A 27,969-nucleotide genomic window follows, 5' to 3' on the forward strand; every position below is an offset into this window, starting at 1 on the left:
CAGTGCAACACTTGCTCGCTGCGCCGCATAGCAACGAGCGCGCGCTAGACGCGGCAGGCCATGAATCAAAACTCTGCATTAACTTTTTCATCTGGGGTTTGTACAAAAAGGAAAAAAAAGAAAACAATTTTTTGCAAACAGCATTTTTTATTTTATTTTGGCAACTTTAACAGTCCGTGAGCAGAATCTCCTTAAGACATACACAAATGATGTTATATGACAACACACAAAGTCTCCCTTCACTTAAGAACATGTTGCAGATTTGATGTCGACCAATACATGTCAATGGCTGATTCTGCTTTTTATCACACTCAATGCAACACAATTATAATAAGATATTCTGAGAATCTGAGCCCAATTAAATAAAATCAAATATTGTAACAAATCATGTGATAACACCAGCTTCAAAGTTACTACATGAGAGTCCATAGACAGTTACAGTAACACAAATATAGCTCAGCTCACCTTTCTAACCAGACTAATCTCCAGGTGACTTTCTGTTTCAGCTCTGCTTGAGCTTCACAACGACACAGATTTAGGTTTTGCATTCTCGTCGGTTTTAATCAATGTATTTATTTGTAGAAAGGTAAACGCTATGCACAATCATTATGCCTTGGCTGTCACCGACTGTGACGCCTGTTGACTTTGATGTTGCTGGATCTTTATGTTCATCACCTCAATCACAGCTGAAAAACAAATATACAAAGAGTGCAATCAATATAAATAAAGAGGAGGTAAGTTTGGTATATTTCCTGGTGCATTTTTCTGTATGACTTACATAAAAATAACCAAAGCCTCTCTGAAAAAAACAAAACATTCAAGTTACCTTGTTTCATGCCATACTTCTCCTGTAGGGCTGGCTGAATCTTCTCTATCTGCTTGGTAAGGAAGTCTATTTTTCGCTTGAAAAACGCTTTTGTGTCTCCAACATTCTGCAGAGACAAAGTAGTTAAAGCAGGCTCACATTAACTAATGTCACACAGAAACTGATTTCAAACTCTTTGGGCCTCGTCATGAAAATCAAATCAATGAAACAGCATTTCGTAAAATTGTAATAAATGTATTTTATGCTCACCTTTTCAACATAGTATCCTGTCCCCACATCCACCAAGACATGCTCCACATCATTAAGTGTTCCAGGGACATACATCTAACAGGAGGGTGAGGTTAAAGGACACAACAGGAATCTATAATAAATCTATAATAATGAAATTAATAAACACACAGCAAAGCAGACAAGACATAATAGCAACATTGCTTTGGTAACAACTATATATTTAAATCACGTCTTAACATAACTGTACATTGCACTTTACATGCATCTAGCTAGAAGAGAAGAGTGTCACCAATGAGGGGGAAAAAAACACATTTAAAGTGTCTATGTTTGAAGACCTCCTGTGTCAAAGTTAGGCTAAGCCATCTGTAGTTCATCTGTGGGCTTATCTGGACTATGGAAAACTCTCCAATCAGAAACATAAGGATACAGAGCTAGTGAGAGGCACAAGCAATTCTTTTCCTAGAAGGAAGAACGGGAGAAAAAAGAATGTTGTCAGAAGAGTGTTTCTTGGCTGTGACAAAGACTTGTAATGATCTGAATCATTCAATCAATCTACCAATACATCTCAGTAACTGTAGTAACAGCATCAGTTCAAAACTAAACCCGAACTACACAATTTAGACATTTATATAAAAGCATTTAAAATGTTTTTATTTTTGTTTGTTTTTTATGACAAGCTCATGTATTGCAGCTCACCTTCATTGCTTTTGTTGAGAACGCTCAAACTGTCCTTGGCTTCTACATATTTTGTCTGGACAACTTTCAGCTGACCTATTGAGGAGGTCAAGAACTCTGTCTCCTATAAAACATGGAAAATCACAGTGCGAAAATGAAGAAGGATGGTTATTTGACAGATGACTGAAAGAAATCATTGCTGTACTTCTCTTTCCTTCAACACTGATAAAGTGGCAAAAGGCCCCAATATATTGCTGGCTTTCATCAGTGGTCTCAATTAAAGGGAGACAAAGCAAACTGTCAAAATCACTCAGATCATTGTTCTGATGGGACACAGGTCACACAGACAGAATATTGGCAAGAAAAAAAACAAGCTATTGCATGCAAATTGATGTCAGTAAAATTATATATTGCTGACAATTATGAATGAATGGCATAGCTAGCTAGGTAGACCATACCAGAGATGTATTAAGATGCTTTTGCTGGTAGGGCTAGGGGCACGCCTATTAGCTAGCTAGCCATGCTAACCATATACACAGACAATGAATGGCTTACCAACCACGTACTATAAGCTACGCTTGCTTAAATCTGACCCTGTAATTACAACAAATCACTTAACCGAAAAGATAAATACAGGAAATATGTCCATTACTTGTTCAAGTTGGGTTTTAAGTCCCTCCAACTGAGGAAGAGAAAGCTCTGTCAGATTCACCGCCATGTTGAAAGCGTGAGAAAGACAATGATGACCCATACAAGTATTTCCAGGTTGAGTAAACGCCCTTTCAGCGTGAGAGTGCAGATGCGGTGACGTACTGCCCCCTACTGGAGCGGCGTAAAATCACAAAATGACTAAAATTGCATCCAATGAAATTCTTTCTCCTGTTTGGAACTAAAATGCTTCAGACTATATTCACCCCCCCCGCAAATTACATGCAAGTGAGTCATCATATAAAGGCAAAATCATTGTGCCCACTCAGCACACCTCGACAAACAAGTGATTTCAATGACAGTTTGGTAATACAGAATTTATTGAGCTTTCAAAAATACATTTCTGTACACATTGAATATGTATCACTCAGGTTAAAAACATTTGCTATATTAAATTAACAATGGCATTCACACCAAAAGGCCTTAATTTTGGCATTAGATTTTATTAAAGAAGGTAATTTCTTAAAGATAAATAAAACAAACCTTTAAAAGTTAAAACTCATATACACTAGTATTGGAGCAATGGCTTTGGGTGTGAAATTGCTTAGTTTCTAAAATTGTGTATCTCCTCTTGTCCTATCGCAAGTGGATGGGGAGGCCATAGACCACAGGCGCAGCTCCTATGATGTGTTTGAGATGGGTGGCCTGGCGGGACGGAGCCATGTGGTCCAGGAGAGAGGCCCCAGGGCCTGCAGAGAGCCAGGACTCCAGCAGGGCCTTGGTGAAGCGGTCGATGTCCCGGTCGGTAACATCCCACAGGTTCCCCAGAACCAATGGGCTACAGGGCAGAGCAGATGGGCACGATAAACATTTCACACTTCACAGACACAGCAACTGATCACAAGTCCGTGTATGGCACTAAAATAGAATTGTGTGAGTATAGAATACTGTAGAAGGATTCCCCTGTCTTACCAGCCTGCCATTAGGTAGTTGAGGATGATGCCAGACCCCTCCAGCTCCCCATGCACAGCCAGAGCAGCGCTGCTGCAGCCAAACAGCATACAGGCGGCCCTCATCTCCTTCTTCAGGATTGTTCGACCGTCCAGGAAGCGCGCCCCCGCCCCATGGCCCACATAACTACAACAGGGAGAGGCACGTGAGCAACACAGGCAAGATTGGCATCCTGAAGATAACCTGAAGAACCATACAGAGGAGCTGCAGCAGACATTTCCAAACAGAAGGGAGTTCTAGGCAATTGTGACATCAATTCTAAAAATGTCACAGGTGCCAAAACAACAACACCACAAGAGAGACAGAAAAGACTGTGTGATAGTCCAGTGCTAACATTCAAGTCAGTATAACAACTCATTGAAAGATCAGCCCAGCAGACTTTCATTATCAGAGATAAAAAACTGAGTCTATTCCAGACTCACATGAAGAGATCTTTAGTAGTGACGGCTTCCTGCAGATGATCAGAGTCGGGGGCAGCTCCACACACACCTTGCCAATCGTGCTCACTTGAGAAGGAAAAGGGAGAGAAGGAAGGTGAGAGAGAGAGAGAGAGAGAGAGAGAGAAAGAGATGAATAAAAAACAAATTCTAAACAACAGCACACACACAGTACAGTACGTAGGCACTAGGCTCACCTGGCGATGAACCAGTCTTTAAATCGCTCCTCGGTGTCTGCAAGGTTGCCATCCGGGTTGAGTACGTAGAACACCTGCTTAGGGTCCACTCCTCGATTCAGGACACACTCAGGGTCAGACTGAGGGGAGGAAAGAGACAGAGACACGCATGCATGCATCACTATTCAGCTTGAAACAAATGAGTCACTAGCATAAAAAAAGGCAGCATTAGCTGCATGCATTTGACTGTTAGTTTGGCCCCAATGTGCCGGTTAAAATAGTGCATCATCTCACAGTTTTCAGAGCACAGTGGCCCAGTAGTGAGGATAGAGAGGGCATGCGGGTCACAGCTCGAGGCCTGAGGCAGGGGATCGTCTCCCACGGAAGCTTCTGGAGGTACTGCAGAGAAAACATGATTGATATTACATCACAGCACTGACAATACGTGTACAACAAAAAGCAGTGTTTCACACAAGCTTGTGCTTTGTCTGCAGGGTATGTTGACATTGTGGTGCACACTTGAGTGGCTTGAGTTTCGAGTGGGGAGGTGGAAAAAGTGTGTGTGTGTGTGTGTGCGCATGTTTATGAGGGATGAGTGAGATGATGTGACCCCAACCTTGTCCAGGATGAGCACCACATGTCCCTGTGGCTCAGCTCTCTCTCCCAACGCAGACACAGCGGCCTGCAGCAGCTCCACACACTCCTCTCCCCGCTCCGGACACACTCCCTGAGCGAACCATCGCAGGTCTCCCTGGGAGAGGAGAGGAGAGGCTGACAGCAGAGCCTGGAACACACAAGGTTAATGAGAACTGTGTTAGTCAATGGATAGACCACGGGCTCGTATCAACTGGACTGCCTTCCTTTCACGTCCTTTTCTGAGAAGGAGGCACACGCACACACCTTGAGCATCTCCTCAGTGGTCTGCACTCCCCAGGCAGTGAAGGTTTTGTGGAGGCGCTTGGCCTGGGTGAAGAGCTCAGGGTCAGAGGTCAGGGGCAAAAGAAGCCCCCGCCAGCAGCCCAACAATGCCTCCATCTTCTCACACAACCTCTAAGACAAGATAACAAGGGGGGGGACAAGAGAGATGTTTAGGGGCAAATCAAAATAAAGACCCACATGACCATTTAACTAGCCATACATCCACTTGCTTGTAAACATTGCCCTCTAGATATACGGTTTAAGCCCAAAATGCGATCCTTTCTTTCCTGACCGCCTTGCTCATCCAGTGATGCCCACCCTACCCTTACCTCAACGCGGCCGTCCAGTGCCCTGCGCCCATCCCACCACTGGGCCTTCTCCGACACACAGCTCACCACCTTCTGCTGCTTCTGAACATTGTCCATCTCCTGAATCAGCCAGCTTATAGGGTGCTACACAAAGAGACACAAACAGACAATGTATGTATATGTATATGTATATATATATATATATATATATATATATGTGTGTGTGTGTGTGAAGCAGCAACCAACCAATGATGTGATACACATGGGCAAACAGAGGTTAGAGGTGTGTGTGTGTGTGTGTGTGTGGCCGAACAGTTCCTCACCTGCCGTTGGGCAGTGTGGATGCAGACGGTGACAGAAGCAGAGCCTCTCTCCAGACGGGACAGCAGGATGGTGTCCCCAATCTCCCCAGGCTGCACCCTCGCCACCGAGAGCACACACACCGTCACCCCTACAGAGAAAGACAAAGTCAGGTCGCCATGCTGTCACTACCAAAGCACAACCCACATCCACTGACAGTTTGCTCATGGGTGTTGTGGGCCAGATATCAATGAACAAGGGAACAAAGTTAGTAAATCCTGGACGAATTAATGCATGTACTCTTATTTACTTAACCATCAGCCTTTTCTGCTCTGGTCATTCAGTTTTTTGTTTTTACTTATTATTCCTGTAAAGGAATTGCATGTGTGAAATGTGCTATACAAATAAAGTCTGATTGATGTAAAACTCTTGAGCTGTACTGTACCTATGGGGAGGTTTTGTATTTGTTGGGTGAACTCTTGGCAGTGGTGCTGGGGGAAGGCGGAGGGGTCTGAGGTAGGAAAGGCGAAGATGTCCTCCAGCTGAGCTAGTCTCTGCTCCAGAGGGACTGTCCCAGTCTGGGCCGAGGGTTCGTCTAGACTCAGAGAACCCAGTTTGTCTGTCAGCTCACTGGAGCTCTTCTTCAGCTTCCTACAGAAGGAACACAGCAACAAGATCAATGGATCTTCTCTAACAGAAGAACACAATAACACAAAAACAGAGGAAGAAGAAATAGGATCGAAGAGAGACACTCTTCTCCTGATCTACCCCTAGCCCCTTGTGTAGATCTGATAGGCTAGGTTGAATCAATTCTTTCAGAGGGAAACTTTACACTATTGCTCATTGCCAATCCCATGGGGCTAGGGGCTGATTTGGAATTAGGCGAGAGAGAGTGTGGGTGACTCACTTGAGGCGATTTGAGAGATGTCGGATCATGTGATGATGGGTAGTGACACCCAAGGACTGGGCATGGAGCATCGCCGTGGTGACTGGGTCCTGTTGCCCCAGCGACAGGGCCAGCAGGGCACAGAGGCTGGGGTAGAGGGTGGGCGGGGGGAAATGCTGAAGGGCCAACCAGGCAGAGCGCAGCAAAGACTGCACCACTTCCAGAGAAAGACCATCTATATGGAAGGAATGGAGAGAGAGAGAGAGAGGGGGGGGGCTGTTAATCTCCTGTCTTGTCTATACAGATCACTCAGATTCAAACAACATCTCTTATGTCTCAGAACTCTCAGATGTACCCAAAACACACCATGGATTAGTAACAGAGCAGTATTGTAGCCTCAGGCTAGTTTTGCCCACCTGGCACAGTGTTGGAGTGAAGGGGGTGGATCGGCAGGGCTCCCCCAGGGTGGCCCCCACTCCTGAGCTCAGATAAACAGTCTCTCTCTCCATCACCACATAGGTCCCTCCGCAGGACCTCAAAATCAGTGCCTGGGCCGTCCACAGCCATGCCTGCAGACAGACGAGGCAAAGTAGTTCAGTGACATTAGCCTAGGATGTTACAAGACAACACACTATGGGCCGGTTTCACAGACAGAGCTTAGATTAAGCCAGGAGTAGGCCTTAATGGGCCGGTTTCACAGACAAGGCTTAAGCCTAGTCCTAGGCTAAAAAGCATCCTCAGTGGCAATTTGCCAAAAAAGTTTGCTTGAAAGTGTGAATTAATCCAGGACTAGGCTTGAGCCTTGTCTGTGAAACTGGCCCAATGTGTACTAGTTAAACTAGGACATTTAAGTAGCTTTCATGAACGTGGCTTAAATTTGGCTTTGTTAGTCGCAGACTATGAAGTCCTGGAGTATCTTCTTGGCTTGAAACTAAGTGTATTGCGTAAACACTGGAATCGATTTTTCCATACTCCAAGCATACATTCGACCATCCCTCTTGTGCGGATATGAGCTCTGTTATATCTTTGCTGCTCAGCTGTTGTGGGATTTATGGAGTGAATAAAAAGTTACTCTGACCATATCCACTGTCACCAAGTAGTAGTCCACTATGTTGTCCTCTCTGAAACTGAGCAAACAATGAAGAGTTGAGGAAAAACCCTTGAATCGTGAGTTGCACCTTTCCAACGGGCAACACTGTTTGAAAACTCTAAATTAGGAGTGCATACAACCTGGAAAACCAGTTCTTACGGTTCCTGTACTTCTCAGCATCAGGAGTTAGCTGATGGACACTTGATGGGAACGTGACATCCATCTATACAGCCAATCACTCCTGGCAAGTACTAAGCAGAATTTAAACCTGCCTCTTTTGAAGGATTAATTTAAGTTTCAATTTAGTCCTAGAGTAGCTCTAATCCTCCCTCTTTGCAATCGGCTTTGTTTAATCCAGAACAGGCTAAATCTACGACTATTTTAAGATAAGTCTGGGCAAGAGTTAAAACAGCTCAAACAGGCATTTTAGTCTGGGACTAGGCTTAAGCCTCGTCTGTGAAACCAGCCCTATGGCATCTTTCATCAATCCCTGATCTGGGTGGCTATAGAGCAGACACAATTGCACACACACACACTTACTGCATGCAGCAGACTCCTCAGTCTCAGTATCGGACGCTCTCAGCTCTTCAATACTGCTGTCCATAATCCCCTCCATATCCTCGTCGATTGTCCTCATCCTCTCTGTTTCCTCCCCAGTGTGTCCCCCTGCTCCGGTCTCTGTTGCAGCCTCCGTCTCAGCCTGCCGTCTCCTGGGTCTGCCTCCTCTCCTGGCTGGGGCAGGCACCTCGTCCTCAGAAGAAGTGGAGGGGGGGACCGCTGTGCTAGTCTTGCTCCTGCCCTGCCTCTTGGGAGGGGCCTTATCTGCAGGTGGCTCGAGGGCTGGCTTGGGGACGCGGGTCGTTCTGGTGGAGGCGGGCCGCTTTTTTGAGGCCGCTGGTTTCTCTTTGAGTTTCTCCGCCTGGGGGTTGGCCTCTGTGTCGCTCTCGTCACTGAATACCACCTAGGCCAGGAGACAAAGGTCAGAACACGCATGACCGTTGCAGTTTGCTAGAGATTATAATTGTTACCATACCAATTAATTTCAACATGCAACATAAAACAGACCGACCTACAAATATTATAGTAGTAGTCTCTATGATCATGCCTCTCTAATGATCATATAAGACGCTGGATTATAAAAGCTCAAAGATAACTTGATCCCCTGGCGTACCTTGAAGCGAGACTTGTTTGTGCGTTTGGGGGCTGCAGGGACAGGCTGGGGTTTCTCCTGAGTTGGTGACACCTCTTCATACACCTGGAACGACAGCTTGGGGGCCGCCTTTGCTGCTCCTCTCCGAGCCGAGGCGGGTGCTCTGACCCGCTGGACAGGGGTGCAGACCACCGTGGGCACCTCTGTGCTGAAGTCAAACGAGCTGAGCTCCCCTACAGATTTGGCCCGGGAGGGTTTCACCATCACCGGTGTTATGGGGGCCAGACACTTGCCTGCTTTGATGGAGGAGAATGTCACTTTAATCTTGGGGACCAAGTCTTTGGGCATCTTGGCGTCTTTTGGCTTGGCAGTGATCGCTGGGTCTTTCGTCGTCTTGGCCAAGGCTGGGAGAGGCAGTGTTTTGGCCTTGTGGTCCGTCTCCACCTCCCCTTTGGGTGCATTCCATGTCCAGGCAGCAGAGAAGAGCTCCTCTGGGGAGCAGTCCCTCTGGGCCGCCAGGGCCAGACATGCAGCCAGGGCTTTGGCCACCAGCAGGCCCGCCCTCAGGGGCCCCAGCTCTGGAGAGGGCTTGGAGGTCACAAACGCCAGGCCAGCCTCCAGGATCTTCCATGGACCGTGGCCCTTGTCCAGCTGTAGCTCCAGCCCAGCCAGGGCCATGCGCAGGTACACACGTCCCACCACATCCTGCAGCAAGGAGGGTTTGGGGAAGCCCTTGGCAGGGCCAGAAATGGGGAAGAGTCTGGCCAGTTTGGTGGCCAGTTTGGTAGTCATGCTCTTGCAGCGGGCCAGGGTGGCCAGGTGGAGCTTGCGGCTGGCGCGGGCTTCTGCTGGGCCCAGCTGGAGGGCCAGGTCAGCCTGTGTGGCTGCCCAGCGTACAGTGACCCGGCCCAGGCTGGGCTCGGAGCAGCAGGAGCACTGGCAGTCGGGCCTGTGGTCCAGGGAGGAGAGCCAGCGCTGGGGCCGAGCTTTGAGTGGCGGGGAGCTGGCCTGGTCCTTCTCCACAGGCTCCTTAGGGAACCACCTGGTGGTCAAGAAGCCTTTAAAGTCCTCCTCAGGGCTCAGGAGGGGGGACTCAGGCTTCTGCACCGGACGCCCTTTCCTTGGTTTGATCTTCACCTCAACCTTCTTCTCCTGATTAGAAAAATCTAGAGGAAAAGCAAACATTGTTAGCATTGTTGGCCACGGGACTCGTTATTCTTTCCAACAATAGGAGGCACTAGGGTGAAGTTGACTAACCCGTGCAGAGTTCCAGAAGGTTCCGGACTCTGTCCAGGTCAAAGGCACTCTCCACCCTCTCCCCCTTCATCAGCTCCAACTCAGCCTTCAACACCAGCAGCTCAGCACATCTACACAAGGAAGAAGCCCAAAGCCCATTTCAAATTCTTGTTCCAAGGTTGAAATGCAAAAAAATGTTGCTCAAAATGTAAAATAAAAGTTCAGCATAAAACAGGAAAAATGGTTGATACAACTAGTACTACTAAGAGAGACACAAACACTAACGTACTGGCTGAGAGTCTGCAGCTTGGTGGCCAGTTTGAGGGCCTCCAGGCACTGGAGCCTGGCCTCGTGTAGGGCCCCACTGCTGCACCTCACAGCCACCATTTTCAGGGAGCAGCCCAGCAGCTCTGACAGCAGCTGCCACTTCAGCACCAGGTTATCACCTGCGGGGGGGGGGGGGGTCAGAGGGAACGGGTCAACAGGTCAGACTGTCACCTCAGCACAGATTGCAGATGAATGGGCCTAAAGGAGTATTGTATAAAAGGCAGGCACATATCTTACCACTTTTAAAATAGGGTACGAGACTGAGAATTTCCCTTGAATCACATTCTAGAGGTTTATAGACACATGTATTCTACAATATCATGGCCGAAATGGAGAAAGGAAGGAGTGGGGAAATACCCAAACCATGGTCAATGAAGCTTCATGAGACTACATAGCCAGTGATACTTTCATCTATGAACTACAGTACGTGTGGTGGACAGCATGCCAGCCATACCTTGGTTAATGAAGCTTCATGAGACTACTTAGCCAGTGATACCTTCATCTATGAACTACAGTATGTGTGGTGGCCAGCATGCCAGCCATACCTTGGTTAATGAAGCTTCATGAGACTACTTAGCCAGTGATACCTTCACCTATGAACTACAGTATGTGTGGTGGACAGCATGCCAGCCATACCTTGGTTAACGAAGCGTGTTTCAGTGCTACAGTTAGCTCCGTAGAGGCCTTTCCCCACCAGAGTGACCAGCAGACTGCAGAGCATCTTCAGACTCTCATACAGTGCAGTGTCCGGAGTCCTCAGCCCTGGAACAGACACACACGCAGAATGATGCACACGCACATCAACGCAACCAATACACCTCATAATCATCCCCTGTCACATCACCCTTGCAACTCACAATGCAAAACATCACATACATTTTAAGCAACAGACAGCATATGACCGCAAATTTTCCAACACCATTTTCCAACAGGGGCCATCCTGCAAGCTCAACACAGATATAATGCTATGCGGTACATGTCGAGAGTAGTATTATAGGGTGCTGCTGACCATGCTGGGTGATCTGTTGGCGCAGGCCTTGTGGCAGTGTGGCTGTGTCCAGGCCCAGATAGGCACTGCTGGTCTGGAGTGCCCGGGCACGTAGTAGGTACCAGCTCTTGGAGTACCTCTGCTCTCTACCCACCTCCTTCAGCACCTCACACAGGTAAGGCACCCCAAGCGCCACCTGGAGATATGAAGAGGGACGGGAGAGTTTGGGAGGAAAAAGAAAATAAGAGAGAGGGTAAGGGTACGAGAGCAATCGCTACTTGTTTGATCCTTGTGTCATTTAGGGTTGGTGGTACCAACATGTGCTATAGCCTAGTGTGCTTCCTCTGTTGTGTCTGTCTGTGCAAGTGTGTGTCACTGTCACAAGCTTGTGTTCGTTGTGTGTATGTGTGTGTTACCTGTCCTGTGCTGTAGCAAAGCTGAGCCCTCAGCAGTGTGGCCATCATAGAGAGAGAAGTGGGACCCTCAGTGGCGGAGCTGGTGGAGTCAGAGGCCAGACACTGCTCTGCTTGCTCCAGTTGGCTCTGAAACAGCAATCAAGCATTCAAGATAAAACAGAACATTTACGTGATGTAGCTGAATTTAGGCCTTATCTAATCAGACTTCTGTTATACGAACATGATGATCAGATCACAGTGTGTGTCCACACCTGGTATTACAAACACAAAAATGCATCTCTTAACAGTCTTGCATGCCCATATTGTGTCCACAGTTTCTCTCCCCTCACTGTATTTAATATGCTGTATGCACTTTCCGTGGCCGGATTGCGTCTAGACTGGATAGAACTCGGACTAGAATAGGAGCTTGTTCACCTCCCAAGGTGGTCAGCCGGATCCAAACACAATCGGGCCACAATGCCAACACATTGCGACTTTTGCGCGTGTAGACCTGTACAGTTGTATGTGATCATCCTGTTCGGATAGCAAACGTTGGACTGAAGTGTCAAGTGTAGATGTGGCCTTAGAGTATCAAGTATCTGTGAAGCTTATGTAAAGCCTCAAGCAATCAGTAGGTGAGTTACCTGTGCAGGTTCAGGGGCACCCAGGTCCAGAAGCAGTCTGGCAGAGTGGCACAGGGAGGTTGCACAGGCATGGGCATCACCAAGGCAACGGGACAGGCCAATGGCCAGCTGGTAACTCTCAAGAGCCTGCAGAGGCTAGGATGAGGAGAGATGAAGTGTTCACATGATGCAGTCTATTAATGAAGGCACATTGGACCTATAACCCCTACCCTGACCGGACAGATGTCTCCATTACAGCATAACATCCACCTAGCCCATCAAAGGGCAAGATGGAGCCATAAACCATTCTGCTTAAATCTATCAGATCCCTTCAGATCTATATGAAGTGCCAAAGGGCAGTTTAAGACCAACAAAAAGGAAAGAAAGTGCATTATAGCCCAGTAAAGGATTCCAGCATGCAACGGCGAGGGTGTGTGCACTCTTACTTTGCCCATGAGTTTGTAGAGGGCAGCAGCGAGGGCGATGGAGGAACAGGTCTGTTTGGGGTTCCTGACTGAAGGCAGCTCTTTACACTGCAGCAGAGAGGACCACTCTCCCAGGGCCCTGTCCAGAGGCTGGCTCAGCTCTGAGGAGACAGACACAGACAAACACTCACATGAACCCAGGTCTGGTGTATTCTAACTGGGGAGGCGGTGATTAGGTGATTATTTGAATCTTCAGATGATTCAATCATGAGCTGAAACACAGATTGCACACTCTATGGTCTTCCAGGACCAGGGTTGGCCACCCCTGTATACAACAGGTTGACAGACGGCCTAACTGAGGTCTGACATATGAGGCTGATGCTGTTGGAGGATTCCTTACTGCTCTCTGCTGCGAGGTTGAAGCGTAGCCCCTCGTACACCAGATGACTGTCCTGCTGCTTCTGCTTGTCCTCATAGTCCAGGTCGTTGTTGCTCACAGGAATGGTGTCGCCCCCTGCCCGCTCACGCACATCCTGCAACTTTTTCTCTGTCTCGATGGCCTGGAAAAGGGCCAGAAAGAAATTTGGTCAATTTCAAGGCTTAAATGCAGACACATAAATAAACGGAAAATCTTCAATTCCTGATACTCAAACTAGGTAGCACCCACCTCCTGTAGGTTATTCTCCAGGGTGCAGATGTAGAGCCACAAAGAGGCGTGGGCCTTGTCATCCTTCAGCCTATCAGCATTCTTAGTGGTCTCTTGCTCCTCCTCCAGCAAGCGCAGGGCCTCATGGGTAAAATCAACTGCCGAGCTGCACAAAGACAAAAAAAATAAAACGAATAAAAAACTGTTGCTGATACTCTCTCCTAAAGCCCTGCAGTATTTCAGGAGGCAGTTACAAGGGCCATGTTTGTGTGTGCTGTAATTATGAATTAAACAATTCAAGGTTAATCCTACCAGTCTGTCTGTTCGCTGAAGTCCTGGAAACACACCACCTGGGCCATCTCACACAGGTAGACAGCACGCAGGTGTGTGTGTGAGCTGCTCTCATGGCAGATGTCCAGCAGGTCACAGAGCGTGTTGTAGCGCTCCTGGGTGGTGTCTCCTGCCACCTCCCTGTAGGCGCGTAGCTCCTCCTCCAGGAGACAGAGCATCACACCCTCATCTGGGACGTTAGACCCAAAACCGTCACGCAGAGTCCTGATTCAACAACAGGACCATGACGGGGGAGGGTTACTCCAGTCAGTCACACTCTATAGGCGCAATGTTACATTTACTAAGGAGGAATTTAGAATTACACAAGTATTGGAGGATGACAAGTATTTAAGCAAACACTAGAGGGTGAATTTACAACCACAATGGCAACAGTTCAGTCATTAGAAACTCAAGAGAAGAATAAAGGAGACAGATGAAAATGTACCAGATGAGAAGACTTGACAACACAGAAGCCTTGACAGTGGATCCCTAACCAATACCTGAGGCGTGTGTCCTCCTGACCTGCCTGCACTGCGTCCACCTTGATTTTGACCCACAGAGAGACAGGCTCCATCATGTGACCTGTGACCTGCTCACCCAGGGCCTGCAGCCACAGGATGACCCAGTCCAAGGCACGCTCCAGCTGACCGCCCCGGCGAGAGCTCTGCACCGCCAGCATGAAGGCACGGCTCAGCTGGAGAAAGACACACCAAATGTGTTGACTATATGATTTTGTGTCGATTAACAATATCCGACTGGATTCATGTACAGTAGCTCTTTCCCAGAGTCTCAGTGACTTTCACATTGCAATTTACTTTCGAAACCCATCCACCCAAATGAGGCATCCACTCAAATCTACTAACAAGTTAATATGTTTAAAGGGGTAGGTATCACCTTATCAGACAGAGAGGCGGGGCAGTTCTTCCGTAGTTCCTGGCACAGGATCTCCAACAGAGTGAAGGCCTGGTCGTAGAGCCGGCGGTTGTAAAGACCACATGCCAGGCTACTCACTGTTGTGACTATAGAGAGGATGGCAGACACACAGACACGTCAGTCATCTGGTATTAACATGTTGGGGTTGAACCAGGTAAATTAAATGCCACAATCAGTTACCTGCTTTGATGAGCATGTTGTCACTGGGCAGTTTGCGTAGTTCAGTCATCATCCGGCCAGCTGTGGCATGGCAGTACAGCAGTACTCTGTCTAGTGTCTCCCTATTCTCCAACTGAAACACCAAAACAGCATTTTAAAAATAAACAAATTGCTCAAATAAATGTGAATGCTGACTAAACAATAAACAACTTTATAACTACGGCCATGGTCGAATGCTGGCCCGAAGTAGAATTCCAAAGAGGATCAAACTAATTTGGGTGAGAGCTGGGAGCCCTCTTACCTTTGAAGCCAACATGCTCTCATAGGCAAACGCAAAGCCCTGGTACATGCTGAAACACAGCTCCTTCTGAATTCGGCTCTCAAACGGTGACGCCAAATCCTGGTAAAGGGAGACGCGCACACACACACACACGTCTTTACATATACTTGGTATGTTTCTGTGAGACCATTGGAAATTCCTCTACTAAAGCATTTTTCTCATCAATGATAAATGTCACTGACCTTCTGTGATCTCTTCTGTAATAATTCCTGGTGCTCCTCCAAAAAGGAGAACAAGGCAAGCAGGACTGCTCCACTCAGACCCTTGCTCTGTCCTGTCTCCACTGCCCACACCACCAGACTGCATCCCTCCAGGACAGCATGGGCCTCCAGGTCCTCTAAGGCAGCAGGGAGACACCTGAGGGCTCGTGCACAGTCTGTGAAAGCCTGCCCACACTCCTCTCCTGAGCTCAGGGAGCGATTAATGTCTACTGCCCGCCTGCCCAACACCAGAGCTGGCCTGAGTCCATTAGTACACTCCTCGACCCTGCCCAGCACCCCATCCATCAGTCCCGAGGCCAGACCCCAGCAACCTGCCTTACAGAGGAGCTTGGAGTTGATAAGCACCACCTCACAGAGTGTAGAGAGGCTGGGTTGCTCTGAGAGCTCCCTGTCCCCTTCCCCACCTTGTCCCCCGGTCCAAGAGGCCAGGAGGTGAGTGCGTGTCTCCTGTAGGAGGAAGGAAGCGTCCTCCTCCGTCAGAGTCCCACAGCCCTTCTCATACTCAGCCAGGGCGTTATCTGTGTACGAGGGTACTTTGGAGCTCGAGAGAGGATGTGGACTCTCCCTGTCAAGCAGCAGCAGGAACCTCAGGGCTTGCATCTGGCAACGGAGCTTGTCCCTAGGGCTCAGGGGGGTGTTGTCTTGGACTCCTGACAGTCCATTCCACAGCACGGCAAAGCAGCCTCGCACCAGCACACGGAAATCCTCAGTCTATGAAGACACAGTCAACAATACAATAGATTGAGCAGGTGCACACAGTCAAAATCAATGTATTATACTATCCTACATTAAAAATGATGCTGTACAAGCTACTTCTGCTCCTTTTACCTGTGGAGCTGGAGCAACCCTGTAGTAGAGCATGGTTCCCAAGTGGCTAAATGGATATTGCACTCCCAGAGAGCCCAGTTTTCTCAGGATGTGGAAGATAATTTTCTCCATGTACAGAGGGCTGCTCTGAGCCCCAAGCTCCCCAGAAAGGTCATACCCGCGGAGGGCAAACTCCACCAACTTTATCAGACGTGTGATATGGTCACTGTCCGGGGGTCCCACTCCGAGTTGGTGGTTACAGGCTCTGATAACTCGGTCACACAACCTTCGACCTTGTGGCCCAGGTCCATCCCTCACGTAATTCTGTAATGCAAATACAGTTACGGTGTAGTACACGGCAAGGCACGTTTCCTAGCCGACTACATGAGTATCTCAAGCCAAAACATAAATTAATCTAGGAACGTTACGGTTTTGAATGACTGACACATACATTGTCCAACGTCAGCTGCTATAAAGGAGTAACGTTAGCTAAATAACACTCACCTCCAATTCTTCATGTAGAAGACTGGTCTCCCTTGGACAAGCTGTCCGCTTGATGTATTCGTCAACTGTCAAGCACTTCATTTTCATTTCTGTGGTTAAAACATATTAGGTATAATTGTGTTACCTTGCTAGTTATCGTAGCTAACGATTGGAGCTAATGCGTTAGCTACTATTACTTAGCACAATTTACCTTACCATGTGTTAATCTCTTAGGACTTCCTGTGTTGGCAATTCAGCAGAATGAACTGTCATCGGGTCATTATCATTACGGCACTAGAGTAATATCATACTTGCTCAAACTATTCCATAAATGTTTTACGAAATAATTACAAGTTTTGGATGATAATCACAACAACATTCGACATACCCCGGCGCGCGCACTTTTTAAAATAACTGTGTGTCCAATCAATGTGCACATCCGCATACTTACGGAAATGTTAGGGAAGCTCGCTGGGTGATGTAGTTCAAGCAAGCACTGTTCTCTGCTCAGTCTCTGAACCGGAGGAGATGATTTTGAGTTTACAGTAGTCCCTCGAGAGCATGTTCTTTTTAAAATGTTAGAAAAAGGAGTGTACAAGGTTCTGACCTTTTTTTTTTTTTATTGCAATTTGAATCATGAATATATTACAATTACAAAAAATAACAGTAATCACATGAACATTTGTTGTATGGTATAGAACATATGTTGACATAAAAATATATAAATATACAATACACAAAAGCAGATGTATCATAATTGAGCAGTTAAAATATCAGTTAAAACACACAAATTATTACAATACAATTTAACAAAAAAGACATACAGTATACATACAGTGTATGAACAAGTTGCTGCAACTGGAAAGGAATGACACTTCACACTGAGAGATAAACTGATGAGCAGAGTAATAGAGAGGTGACGAGGAGAGAATTGCAAGTTGAGGGCCGAGGAAATAGAGGCAGCAATTCAAGAGAAGAGAAACAGTAAGTAAGTTTAACTATGTCAGCAATGGTTTGGCACAGCAAAAATACAAATGTTCTTGAGACGTCTTTTATCAAGTCCAGATTCCAGTGATTTCACGTGTTGGTTTGCCGATTGAATGGGGCTGGATTAGTCATCCAAAGTGTGCATGGGGTTCATAACTGTGGTCGTGCAACCCTGGAACAACGGATTTTGGGTCTGAAACAGAAAAGGAAAAGTATCATACCGTATCCTGTACAATCAATGTTATAGGTAGGCATTGCACACTGACTCAAACACCTTACTATGACCAACACACAGTTATGGTTCTGGCCCTATAAAAGCTACACTGCACAGACACACATTCAAAATATTTGCTGCAGTGCTGTCAAAATGATTGCCACAGAGTGGATGTAACTGCACCTTCAGGGGCAGTATTTATTGCATTGATGCATACAAAAAAATGTTTTAGGGTCAGAACTGTATTGTTAAATAAATCGACAAGTTCATGAGTCAACAATTTCTCTCACATCTTTCCATTCCTCGTCTTCCTTGGCTTTGAGCCAGCTGTTGTACTCTCTTCGGTAGTGCAGCTCCAGCACCAGACGGCTGACCAGGATCACTGCGATGCCAATGAAGATGATACTGGTTACTGAGCTGCCGATGATCACATAGGTCTTGTCGATAGTACCTGACAGGGATGTGGAGAGAGGAAGAAGTTCCAGGGTTAAACTCTCTATCTATTAGAGAAAATAGTTGATCAAATCAATCTAAACAAATGTAATCAGAAGTGAGAATAGAAATTGTGAACTCAAGCCATATCAGTTTATCAGTTAGCTTGGATACCAGTCTAAGAATGGCTCATATCAGTCTGGCAGCCAGGCTATCATCTTAGGTTATTTGGACGGGTATCTCTACAAAGAAACCATCATTATTAGAGATTAACTTATGTTCTCACGAGGCAGATCTGCGTAGGTAGTCAGGATGTTTCCATCAGGGGAGAGCTTCACTTCATATGAGATGGAGCCATTTCTGCAGGGAAATTCCTGGGGTCCCTTCACTCGAGTGGGTTTGACTGAGCCACACAGCTTGCTGCAGTTTTTCATATCATCAGCTTTTCCCTCACTGGCCAATTCGCACATCACACAGGCCCTGGCCACATAATAAACAGGTTTATTATTTGTTCTCTCTCTCACACACACACACACACACACACACACACACACACACACACACACACACACACACACACACACACACACACATTGTAGTAAGCAAAGTCTAGTGTTGGCTAACTGGCAACTCAATCTAAACCGACATACTCTGAGAGTTAAACTCACTGTACTCACTGGTACTTAAAGCATGCATTGAGAATCTTTGAGCAGTCACTGCCAAGAAAGTCTTTGTTGCAGCGGCACTTGTTGCACTGGCATGTTCCCTGCCCACTGCACAGCTTACTGCCCCCCGTCTGACATTGGTCTGTGAGGGAGGAGCAGTCGCACGCAGGGCCCGTATAGCTGCCATGACACTTACATGTTCCGCAGTCACAATCCCCTTTACCTAAGGGATACAGAGAGCAAATACAGGTGTCTGTCAAACAAAATGCCTAATACTCTATATGCTTAGAATCAGCAGGTGTTCTGTTTTTTTTTTTTAAGGCATTTCAGCTTTTATTGGGATGGAGACAGTAGAGATTGACAGGAAGGATGAAAGAGAGAGGAGGGATGACATGCAAGACATGTCGAGGGTCGGAATTGAACCAGGAACCTTGCAATTATGTGGTATGTGCATTAGTGTGCTACGCCACTCAGCGCCCCAGGTGTTCTGTTTTTAAGTGTTGAAGTGAGTATATGTGCCGCTACAGCTACGGGGCTTTGATGGTCGCTGTATTGTGAGTACAGCACTACATGGTAACAAACGGAAAAAAGAACACAGTATTGCAGACTGCAACACTTTTTAACCAATTACTAGCTGGAAACAAACTATTTAACAACACATAGCAATAGAAGTAAAGCAACAACATCGGACAATAGAAGAGTCCTTTGAAATCATACTGTGGGGATGCTCTCTGTACTGCTCTATTTGGCGACCGAATGACTTACCACCGCAGAGCATGTTGTTGTGTCGAGCACAGCTGTTGTCATCACACTCACAGAACTTGCCACGGTAGCTGCCGTGGCACACACACTTCCCACACTCACAATGCCCCTGCCCACTACAGAGCTGGGCGGAATTGCGACAGGAAGCATCCGCGGAGGTCATGTCCTTTGGCCGCTCACACTCACACCTCTGACCCAGGTGGCCATCATCACAGCTAAGGGACACGTCATTTGTCAAATAATGCCACAACAGTAGCTAAACAATAGTTCAAACTCCTACTCTTAAGACTAAGACTACTTGTCTTCAAAATGGTATTCTTTGTTTTGAATGTGAGAACCTTTGTCTCTGGCATGTTACATTTACCTTAGGTACAAATTAGATGCTTCGTGCTTTAAGTTTTGAAAGTTGCAGACTCAACACCTGCACTTGTTGTGTATGTTGTATCAGTTCTCTATCGCAGCCAGAGGGCGCTGTGACATATAATAACTGGGGCACTTGCCTGCAGATGCCGCAGCTGAGCGTCCCATTATTGTTGCAGAGTGGGGACAGCACTTCACTCTCATCGCAGTTACAGTCACACAGGGTTTCCACAAAGACCTTTAAGGTCTCGCTGATGCCCTGCACTTTGATGTGAAACTCTGTCTTCTCTTTCAGACATGTAGAGATGTTCAATCTCACAGTGAAGTCAATCTAAAAACAAGATAGGGATAAGATAATAAAAAATATTATGGCTAGGGGTATTTATTAGGACATGTAACAACAGACCATGACATAATTGAGTAATTGCAGTTTGAGATGTTTTATTTGTTGTTGCTTTTCAAATCCAAATGTGCAGCTACAGTACCAGTCAAAAGTTTGGACACACCTTCCCAAGAGTGTGCAAAGCTGTTATCAAAGCAAAAGGTGACTACTCTGAAGAATCTGAAATATAAAACATATTCTGGTTTGTTTAACACTTTTTTGTTTACTACATAATTCCATATGTGTTCCTTCATAGTTTTGATGTCTTCAATATTAATCTACAATGTAGAAAATAATAAAAAAGAAAGAAAGAAAAACCATTGAATGAGAAGGTGTGTCCAAACTTTTGACTGGTACTGTAGGGTCAAAATGATATACACTATGAACTACCACCCTTACTCACAGCCCTTCAGGATTTGGGGCATGCTCTCCTAGCTGATGTCATGCAGAGACAGTTGATGACTTCTAGCATTGTGACTGCCAATAACCCCTGGTCCTAGCATTTTGTCTTATGATGACTGACCACCCCCACTATTCTTTGTGACCAGACAGACCTGCTCGTTGAGCTTGACATTCGTACACTCGCCATTCTTCCGCCAGGCAGCGCTGCCTTCCTCGGAGACACAGTGAGACTTGTAGGACACATCCACAAGGGTTTTCTGGTGCTCCAGGAAGATGGTGGAGGACAGGTTCTGTGGAAAGATACATATGAAACACATCAAAATGATGCTCTTTCCTTGACCAAGCTCATGTTCAGATCAAGATCAGTATATTATCTCAAAAACCTCCCTCAATAGTCATCACTAGACAGAATAAGACACATTGTGATATAACCAGCTCTTAACCAGAGCTATTTTTCTGCTTGGAGCCACTATGAGGCTAGGGTGTCAATGAAAATAAATGCGTATGAGAGCAGCTGTGTTTAGCTGGTTGTTTTCAGATAAGCGACTCAGTTTCCGATCATTCTGTCCTCATTTGAATGTTTAGTCATTGTTAAATTGTAGCCATTCATATCTTGCTAGTATTAAACTAAGTGCTATTTTGTGTATTGTGTTCTGGGATTAAAGTCATTTAAGGTTGGTGTATTTACCTCCCAACAAGAGGAACATTGACTCCCAGTGTCAGGGTGCCCTCCCCCCAAACCTCTACTGGCTGCACACACAGGACTCCAATTTAGCTTTTGCACTACTGCTTGTTTGCACATAGCATATTTATTATATTGATCTCTAATTATACATCTTACATATATGTTACATACCTCAAGACCTATTGCCCTTGTTCACCTGTACATATCATATTATATTAATTTATTTATTTATACTCACTGTAATACCTTATACTGCAATACCTTATACTGCAATACCTTATACTGCCATCTCACTGTCTACAATATCATGTCTTTTATTGCCCTTGTTCAACTGTACATATCATATTGATATTCCTCTCATGTATATTCACTTATTATATTCATTTATTTATACTCACTGTAATACCTCATACTGTAATACTAGCCACTGCCTACAGTTTAATTTCTCAAGTCTTTTGCACTATGCCACTATCTGGTTAGATGCCAAACTGCATTTCGTTGTCTCAGTTCTTGTACTCTGTGCAGTGACAATAAAATTGAATCTCATCTAATCTAATCTAATCTAATGATTGGGTGCATTGTGTCTCCATTATGTAACACTCACATTGTAGGCCTCTGAGATGAGCTGGACCACATTGCTCGAGTCATTCTTCAAAACCCCAACCACCGACTGAGGGATAAGTTCACTCAATGCCTATGAAAGTGTGTGTGTGTAAATTACATGACAGGTGTGTGTGTGTGTGTGTGTGTGTGTGTACGTGTGTGTGTGTGTGTGTGTGTACGTGTGCGTGTGCGTGTGCGTGTGTGTGTGTGTACGTATGCGTGTGCGTGTGTGTGTGTGTGTGTGTACGTGTGTGTGTGTGTGTGTGTATGTGTGTGTGTGTGTGTGTGCGTGTGCGTGTGTGTGTGCGTGTGTGTGTGTGTGTTTGTGTGTGTGTGTACGTGTGCGTGTGTGTGCGTGTGTGTGTGTGTGTGTGTGTGTGAGAGAGAGAGAGAAGAGAGAAAAAGAGAGTGAGCCAATGGGGAGCGGAACAGAAGTTGATATCTTATGGACATTTACAAATCCTCTTTTGTAATTGAAAAATAAATTAAATTGAATGACATTTCAAGGCTGACCTTGTATGCATGAACACTCTCCTCAGTGACAGCGAAGATGAGCTGAATGTTATTGTCTGAGAGGACCGTGGAGAGGTGGCCAACAGAGGGGTAGTCCTGAGACCCACAGAACCAGGGGTAAGATACCAGGGGTAAGATACCAGGGGTAAAATAACGAACCGAAAAACAATTAAACGATTCCGATTAATACCAGTGAACGGTTATGAACCACTATGTTTTGCAAAAAGGCAAGGCATGATGACCTAAATCTGTTCTGATAATCCCATTCCCACTATGATTACCCACATATTTAGTGCCATCGTAGAAGCCGCTGCCATTGAGGTGGCACTTCCCGTCATGCGGCTCATATATCCCAGCCAGCCTGCCATCTCCAGCTATGTGGAAAGTGTCATCGGATGTATAGACCAGGATCCGTGTCACATTGTTCCAACCGATCACACCCTACATGGCAAGAGACAGAGAGAAAGGAGGAGAGAGGAAGGTAGAGATTGGGTGAGAAGTATGACAGGGAGGGGGGGGGGGACAAAGACAGAGAAGGAGAGAGGGAGGAGAAAGAGAGTGAAGTGAACAAAAGAGAGAGGGGGAGATGAGTAGAAAGGCCGGGGGTCAGAGGTGAGTATCTTAGCAGACATGCAAGCAGGGGTTTTCTGTGGCTGTGACTGTGCTTGGTCATGTGTGATGGCCTTACCTGACAGACAGCAGCCTGCATGATGGCATCAAAGCCAGCCTCAGGAGAATCCAGGTTACCAGAGATCCTCTGCTTGCTGACCTTCGTTTTGAAATCATCCGCGTCTTTAGTGAGCCCCAGAATGTTCTGGAAGCTGAAGGCAGGCTGGCAGGTATCGACACGGCTGGGGCAGGGGTTCTGTTTCTTGGCCTTTACCTGGCTGACATAAGGCAAGGCCACCTTGTCCACAAACGAGCCAAAACCTGAGGCGGATGAAGAGTAGGATAGGATGAGAACAGCAACATAGCTATCTCCCTATACAGTATGTTGTACACAATTGGTTGAATCCCAACATAGAATTTGTACCCAGAATTTGTATTTTTTGTGTGTGCAATTTTCCCTTTGACCTCAACCCATGTTTGATTGAACATGTTGTGATTCATCCCTCAGCAGGACTCACCTATGCGGACCTGCTTGGTGACCTTGCTCAGAGTGGTGAGGATGTCCTGGCCCAGGTTCTTGATCGTGTCCAGATCGTCCTTCATGGAGAAGGACAGGTCCATCAGGTAGTAAAGGTCGATGGGGTAGCCCTCTGCTCTCTTGAACGACACGTTGAAGAAATGAGGGACTCCTGGGAAAAAAACAGGATGGAAAAGTTATGAACAGCAGATTTACATCATATGTGGTAAGACTTAAGGGTCTTTCCTGACCAGCGTCCGACTAGGTCCAAATCTAAAACCGACCCTAACCGTAACCCGAAATTCAAGATCGGTTCGTTGGTCAGGCGTGCCACCTTAGTTTCCACCCCCCATCATATGTAACAACACAGCAACACACCACTTTGCAAAAAAAAAAAAAAAGTTTTCACAGTTTTTAATGTTTTTGTTTTTCAGAAACAGACTAGGCTCTGCTTACAAATACTGGCTCTGCCCATATGTCCACATAGGTGTAAGTCTGATTGCTATATAGGAGGTGCCATTTCTCACCAACTCTGAGTTTGAGGTGGAGGTTTTGTGGCTTAAGCTGGACCACGTTGTCTGGGTCACTGCTGAGTTCGCGGTCCTTCATCACGTCCTTGAACGGTTGGGGGTTAACAACATCTCCACAGCTCCTGCTACTCAGAGACTCAGGTGTATCACAGCGTCGCTCGTTGGACTCCCCTGTCTCCAGAAAGTCCTATTAGGAGGACAGAGATTTGGGTCTCAGTTCAGTCACTCACTCTAAAACACATGTGGAATGTGAGGTTATCAAACATGCAGGGTGTGTGTGTGTGTGTGTGTGTGTGTCTTTGTGGGTGTGTGTGTGTGTGTGTGTGTGTGTGTGTGTGTGTGTGTGTGTGTGTGTGTGCCTGCGAGTGTTAGGCCTACATCTTGAAATTGGAACATCTAAAATGACAGGGAAGTCTAAATCAAAACCACCAAAATATTTGAATGAAACACTAGGGCCGGGTTCATGTATAAAAATAAACATAGATGCGACAGAGAAAAAAAAACATCCGGCATATCTAAAGCAGAATTACCAGAAAACAAGCATAATAAATAGAAATGCGTAACTGAGCATAGCATACATAGCACTACGACACCACTAGCACTACGGCATAGGAAACCACACGGAGCTGCAGCACACAATATACTGTATGATTTAAGTGGAACCCCTCTTATCAGGACAAGGAAGAGAGTGTGCTACACAAGATAACAACCCTTTATCATTTCTGATGTTTAACAAACTGACATTCGACATTACTGTTAAGGGTTATGGTACTGTTACTGTATGTGTATGCAATTATTCTAGATGAGAAAGCTAACAGTGGTTCCAAGAACAGTATGAGTAGTTTGAAACTAGTAATCATGAATAGTTGAGGATCTAGAGAATAGAAAGTATACATCTAAATGAGTTTTGACATTCAGAACAAATGTATGACAAAGAGAAGGAGGAATTGAAACATTACTCTCCACCTGACTGTCTCTCAGCCACGTCAATGTAACTTCTCATACAGAACCCCCTGTTATCAGTTTCTGGAAAGGTTTGACACAGAACCGCTTCCACCACTGAATAAAGGTCAGAGGGACAGTCATTGACTCCCCTTAAAGATGAAGCATGTAGTTGTGCGTGTTCCTGCTCCCTCTGCCCACACAGAAAATGTAAAAATGTACATTTTACTTTTCGAACAGTGGGAAACATGTGTATATCCTTGTAAACAAAGAAAACGTACAATGAGTAAGTAAAGGCTCGACCTCGACACAAGATTTAAGAAAGCGCTTTGTTTGGACCAAAACAGCTCTCTTCACCGAACGTTCTTTATCATGTAATTTAATTCCTTGATTGCTACCAATTTACCATGGCCATTTAGCACTATTTTAAAGCTCAAAAATCCACACTGGATCTTTAAAATCCATTCCCGAATTTACAAAAAAAAGGTTTCAGCTAACCTTTACAGCATTGGGAATGCTGAAAGGTGATCTACATTGTCTTATGAGCTTGACACTCTCAGCAGAGATACTCAGGGCGTATCTGATCATCTAGACTCCAATGAAGACCATGTACAGCGTGTAGCTTCCTATTACAAAGAGCTGCAACTGTTTGAATGCCGTAACGTGGTCCCTACACATGACTACTGAGATGGAGCCATTCCCAGAGCCCAGAGGTGGCTCACAGAGAATACAGAGGCCACAGAAAAACTATTAGATCACTACACTACACTACTGCCATCAACCTCAGACCCCACTGCTGGGAAAGAAGAAGCACTCAATAATGATCACACTGTCGTGAAGTTTCCTTGCTACTGTCTTGGACCAGGTCTCTCTCGGAGACGAGATGTTACCTCAATGAGACTAACCTAGATCAATAAAGGTTAAATACAATAACAGTTTCAAACAGAAATAAATGGAAGCAGCATTGAGGTGACCTTGTCACCTAATCGGATTTTACAGTGGGTTTTATACAGATTGATTTGACTCACATTCTGTTTGCACCAGGCACATCCAGGACTCCTTAGGCATTCTGTGCATGTGGGCTGGGACACACATCCCTGGAGCAGCCCTGACACGCCACACAAACAACGTAAGGACATTATCATAACGTGTTTGATGTTTGAGACAAATACACACATCCTTAGAAAAAAGGTGCTACCTAGAACCATGAAGGGTTCTTCGGCGTTCCCTGTGGGAGAATCTATTATAGAATCCTTTTGGGTTCCATGTAGGAGCTATTCCACAGAGGGTTCTAAATGGAACCCAAAAACACAGGAGAATGTTTGTTTGCATTTACTGACCCTCCATAACTCAGGTCTGTTAAGGTGTGAATGCACTTACCATGAATTTGGTTCTGTCCCACAGAGTATAGCAGAAGGGTGACGAGTAGTAAGACCCCAATCATTGCCTGAAGAGAGAGATACAAGCAGAGAGGTTGAAGGTCAAGCAGATTGGTAGGGAGAGGAACAGTGAGAGTCAGGAGTTTGGAGAAATGGGGGGGGCGGAGACAGAAACCAGAAGTAGACAAGACACTTCCTCTGAACTGAGCAATTCTCGCATCTTCAACCACTCACTGCATTAACCTGCAGTCTCTGACATTTGCGTTACTTAGAAACAGGGCAAACTTTCTACAACAAAGACTAAGCTAGAAACCAGGGCCGTTCACAACTTCCCATTCTGATGATGAGCAATAAAACTAAACCCAACTCTCAACTTCTGCTTCTACAACCTCTCTCTGAGGTTGTAATATCGATGTTATTATATTAAAACATGTGTGTGTATTAAAGGTAAGCATTTACTCTCCTTTAAGGGGCTCATGTAGGTCATACAGAACATTCTAGGACCAGCGATGAAACATAGTTTCTCACTCAACGTGAAACATGATGAAAGATTCTGTTTTGTTATAGGAAGGAAGTTGGCATGTCTCAGAAATGGGGCAGACGTTGACAAACCACAGGTACTGCAGATGACTGCTGCTCTTCCGAGAGGATTAGAGTCTGCGGTCACACAGACGGCTGCACGTTGGTTTGTAGGAACACGCAAACACAAGTGACACATACACGCACGCACGCACTACATTTAGCACATTCAGCAACACATGCACTCTGTGTGAGAATGAGAAAAGGGAAATTGTCATAAAGACGACACCATGTAGTCATAGAATTTCAACAAAAAGAAAAATATGAAGATAGCCTAGAACGTGTGTAACACTGTGTGTAACACCTACATTTAACATTACGCCTACATGTATCTGTGTATCTATCTATCTGTATCTATCATGTCAGATTCCGGGTGATTTATTACAGATACCTTTTTTCTGAGAAATGATCAGACCTATTAAATGAAGCATAGAAATAACATGTGACTTGATAACCCACAGCCAGAGGCAGGAAATCAAATCATGCAAAAAGTCAAAGATTCACATGAAGCTGAGTAATATGAGTTAATGGCGATGACACTATACATGCACACATCCATCAATCCAAAACTATTGACCAGCATTATAGTAAAAAAATAACAAATACTCAAATATGTTAATGAAGTGCGAGTTCACTCACCTCAGCTGCTTGGAAGTGAGCACTTTCAAGTCTTCTGCGTGCGCACTGGAAGCATCCGTGTCAGGTGCCACAGTCATCTGAACCTCTGCTATTTCCCCACAGGGTGTTTTGTACTTGTGGGCTTTGTACTTGTGAAAATAGGCTAGTCATTATTACAACATTAATGTAGAATTACTGAAAGAATTACAAGTCAGTTGTTT

The 27,969-nt window shown here is 45.7% G+C and overlaps 3 protein-coding genes across 4 annotated transcripts; all 3 read right to left on the minus strand.

Annotated features, from left to right (window-relative positions):
- Positions 1 to 137: 137 nt before the first annotated feature.
- pfdn5 (prefoldin 5) lies at positions 138 to 2,459 on the minus strand. The gene is made up of 6 exons (XM_083668383.1): positions 2,385 to 2,459; positions 1,754 to 1,856; positions 1,485 to 1,516; positions 1,076 to 1,150; positions 827 to 932; positions 138 to 686 (listed from the first exon to the last, which is right to left on the minus strand). The coding sequence occupies exons 1-6, from the start codon at positions 2,448 to 2,450 to the stop codon at positions 607 to 609; spliced, it is 462 nt and encodes a 153-aa protein (XP_083524509.1). The 5' UTR covers positions 2,451 to 2,459; the 3' UTR covers positions 138 to 606.
- Positions 2,460 to 2,852: 393 nt separating this feature from the next.
- espl1 (extra spindle pole bodies like 1, separase) lies at positions 2,853 to 16,818 on the minus strand. The gene is made up of 32 exons (XM_083668859.1): positions 16,781 to 16,818; positions 16,591 to 16,679; positions 16,108 to 16,410; positions 15,241 to 15,990; positions 15,020 to 15,118; positions 14,740 to 14,851; positions 14,521 to 14,645; positions 14,127 to 14,320; positions 13,609 to 13,851; positions 13,318 to 13,462; positions 13,051 to 13,210; positions 12,672 to 12,811; positions 12,247 to 12,381; positions 11,624 to 11,749; positions 11,229 to 11,403; positions 10,856 to 10,981; positions 10,182 to 10,338; positions 9,914 to 10,023; positions 8,678 to 9,822; positions 8,047 to 8,467; positions 6,833 to 6,985; positions 6,438 to 6,651; positions 5,976 to 6,181; positions 5,554 to 5,681; positions 5,252 to 5,374; positions 4,905 to 5,054; positions 4,621 to 4,788; positions 4,299 to 4,403; positions 4,026 to 4,144; positions 3,814 to 3,897; positions 3,353 to 3,517; positions 2,853 to 3,218 (listed from the first exon to the last, which is right to left on the minus strand). The coding sequence occupies exons 2-32, from the start codon at positions 16,675 to 16,677 to the stop codon at positions 3,017 to 3,019; spliced, it is 6,570 nt and encodes a 2,189-aa protein (XP_083524985.1). The 5' UTR covers positions 16,678 to 16,679; positions 16,781 to 16,818; the 3' UTR covers positions 2,853 to 3,016.
- Positions 16,819 to 17,184: 366 nt separating this feature from the next.
- Positions 17,185 to 27,841, minus strand: itgb7 (integrin, beta 7). 2 transcript variants are annotated; one of them, XM_083667589.1, is made up of 16 exons: positions 27,770 to 27,841; positions 26,553 to 26,619; positions 26,201 to 26,280; positions 24,228 to 24,417; positions 23,702 to 23,872; positions 23,263 to 23,504; positions 22,860 to 23,015; positions 22,575 to 22,670; positions 22,063 to 22,152; positions 20,926 to 21,063; positions 20,130 to 20,320; positions 19,633 to 19,844; positions 18,880 to 19,090; positions 18,489 to 18,682; positions 18,061 to 18,221; positions 17,185 to 17,749 (listed from the first exon to the last, which is right to left on the minus strand). In XM_083667589.1, the coding sequence occupies exons 2-16, from the start codon at positions 26,614 to 26,616 to the stop codon at positions 17,681 to 17,683; spliced, it is 2,265 nt and encodes a 754-aa protein (XP_083523715.1). In that variant the 5' UTR covers positions 26,617 to 26,619; positions 27,770 to 27,841; the 3' UTR covers positions 17,185 to 17,680. The 2 variants fall into 2 exon arrangements, with proteins under 2 accessions (XP_083523715.1, XP_083523714.1); XM_083667588.1 differs by having other exon boundaries at positions 18,477 to 18,682.
- Positions 27,842 to 27,969: the final 128 nt, after the last annotated feature.

The sequence above is a fragment of the Argentina silus genome (genome assembly GCF_951799395.1).
Source record: "Argentina silus genome assembly, chromosome: 4".
NCBI lineage: Eukaryota > Metazoa > Chordata > Actinopteri > Argentiniformes > Argentinidae > Argentina > Argentina silus.

What these genes read in the sequence shown, in the direction of transcription:
- pfdn5 (XM_083668383.1), bottom strand. Translation starts at nt 2,450, where the DNA reads ATGGCGGTGAATCTGACAGAGCTTTCTCTTCCTCAGTTGGAGGGACTT. An exon ending in TTAAAACCCAACTTGAACAA is followed by an intron (nt 1,857 to 2,384) that starts GTAATGGACATA and finishes CATGTTTTATAG; the next exon opens with GAGACAGAGTTCTTGACCTC. An exon ending in TCTCAACAAAAGCAATGAAG is followed by an intron (nt 1,517 to 1,753) that starts GTGAGCTGCAAT and finishes TCTTCCTTCTAG; the next exon opens with GAAAAGAATTGCTTGTGCCT.
- espl1 (XM_083668859.1), bottom strand. Translation starts at nt 16,677, where the DNA reads ATGAAAATGAAGTGCTTGACAGTTGACGAATACATCAAGCGGACAGCT. An exon ending in CCTTCTGGAACTCTGCACGG is followed by an intron (nt 9,823 to 9,913) that starts GTTAGTCAACTT and finishes CTTTTCCTCTAG; the next exon opens with ATTTTTCTAATCAGGAGAAG. An exon ending in TGGTGCTCATCCTGGACAAG is followed by an intron (nt 4,404 to 4,620) that starts GTTGGGGTCACA and finishes TTTTCTCTGCAG; the next exon opens with TACCTCCAGAAGCTTCCGTG.
- itgb7 (XM_083667588.1), bottom strand. Translation starts at nt 26,616, where the DNA reads ATGATTGGGGTCTTACTACTCGTCACCCTTCTGCTATACTCTGTGGGA. An exon ending in CAACAACATGCTCTGCGGTG is followed by an intron (nt 19,091 to 19,632) that starts GTAAGTCATTCG and finishes TGTATCCCTTAG; the next exon opens with GTAAAGGGGATTGTGACTGC. An exon ending in AATGCATGCTTTAAGTACCA is followed by an intron (nt 18,683 to 18,879) that starts GTGAGTACAGTG and finishes TTATGTGGCCAG; the next exon opens with GGCCTGTGTGATGTGCGAAT.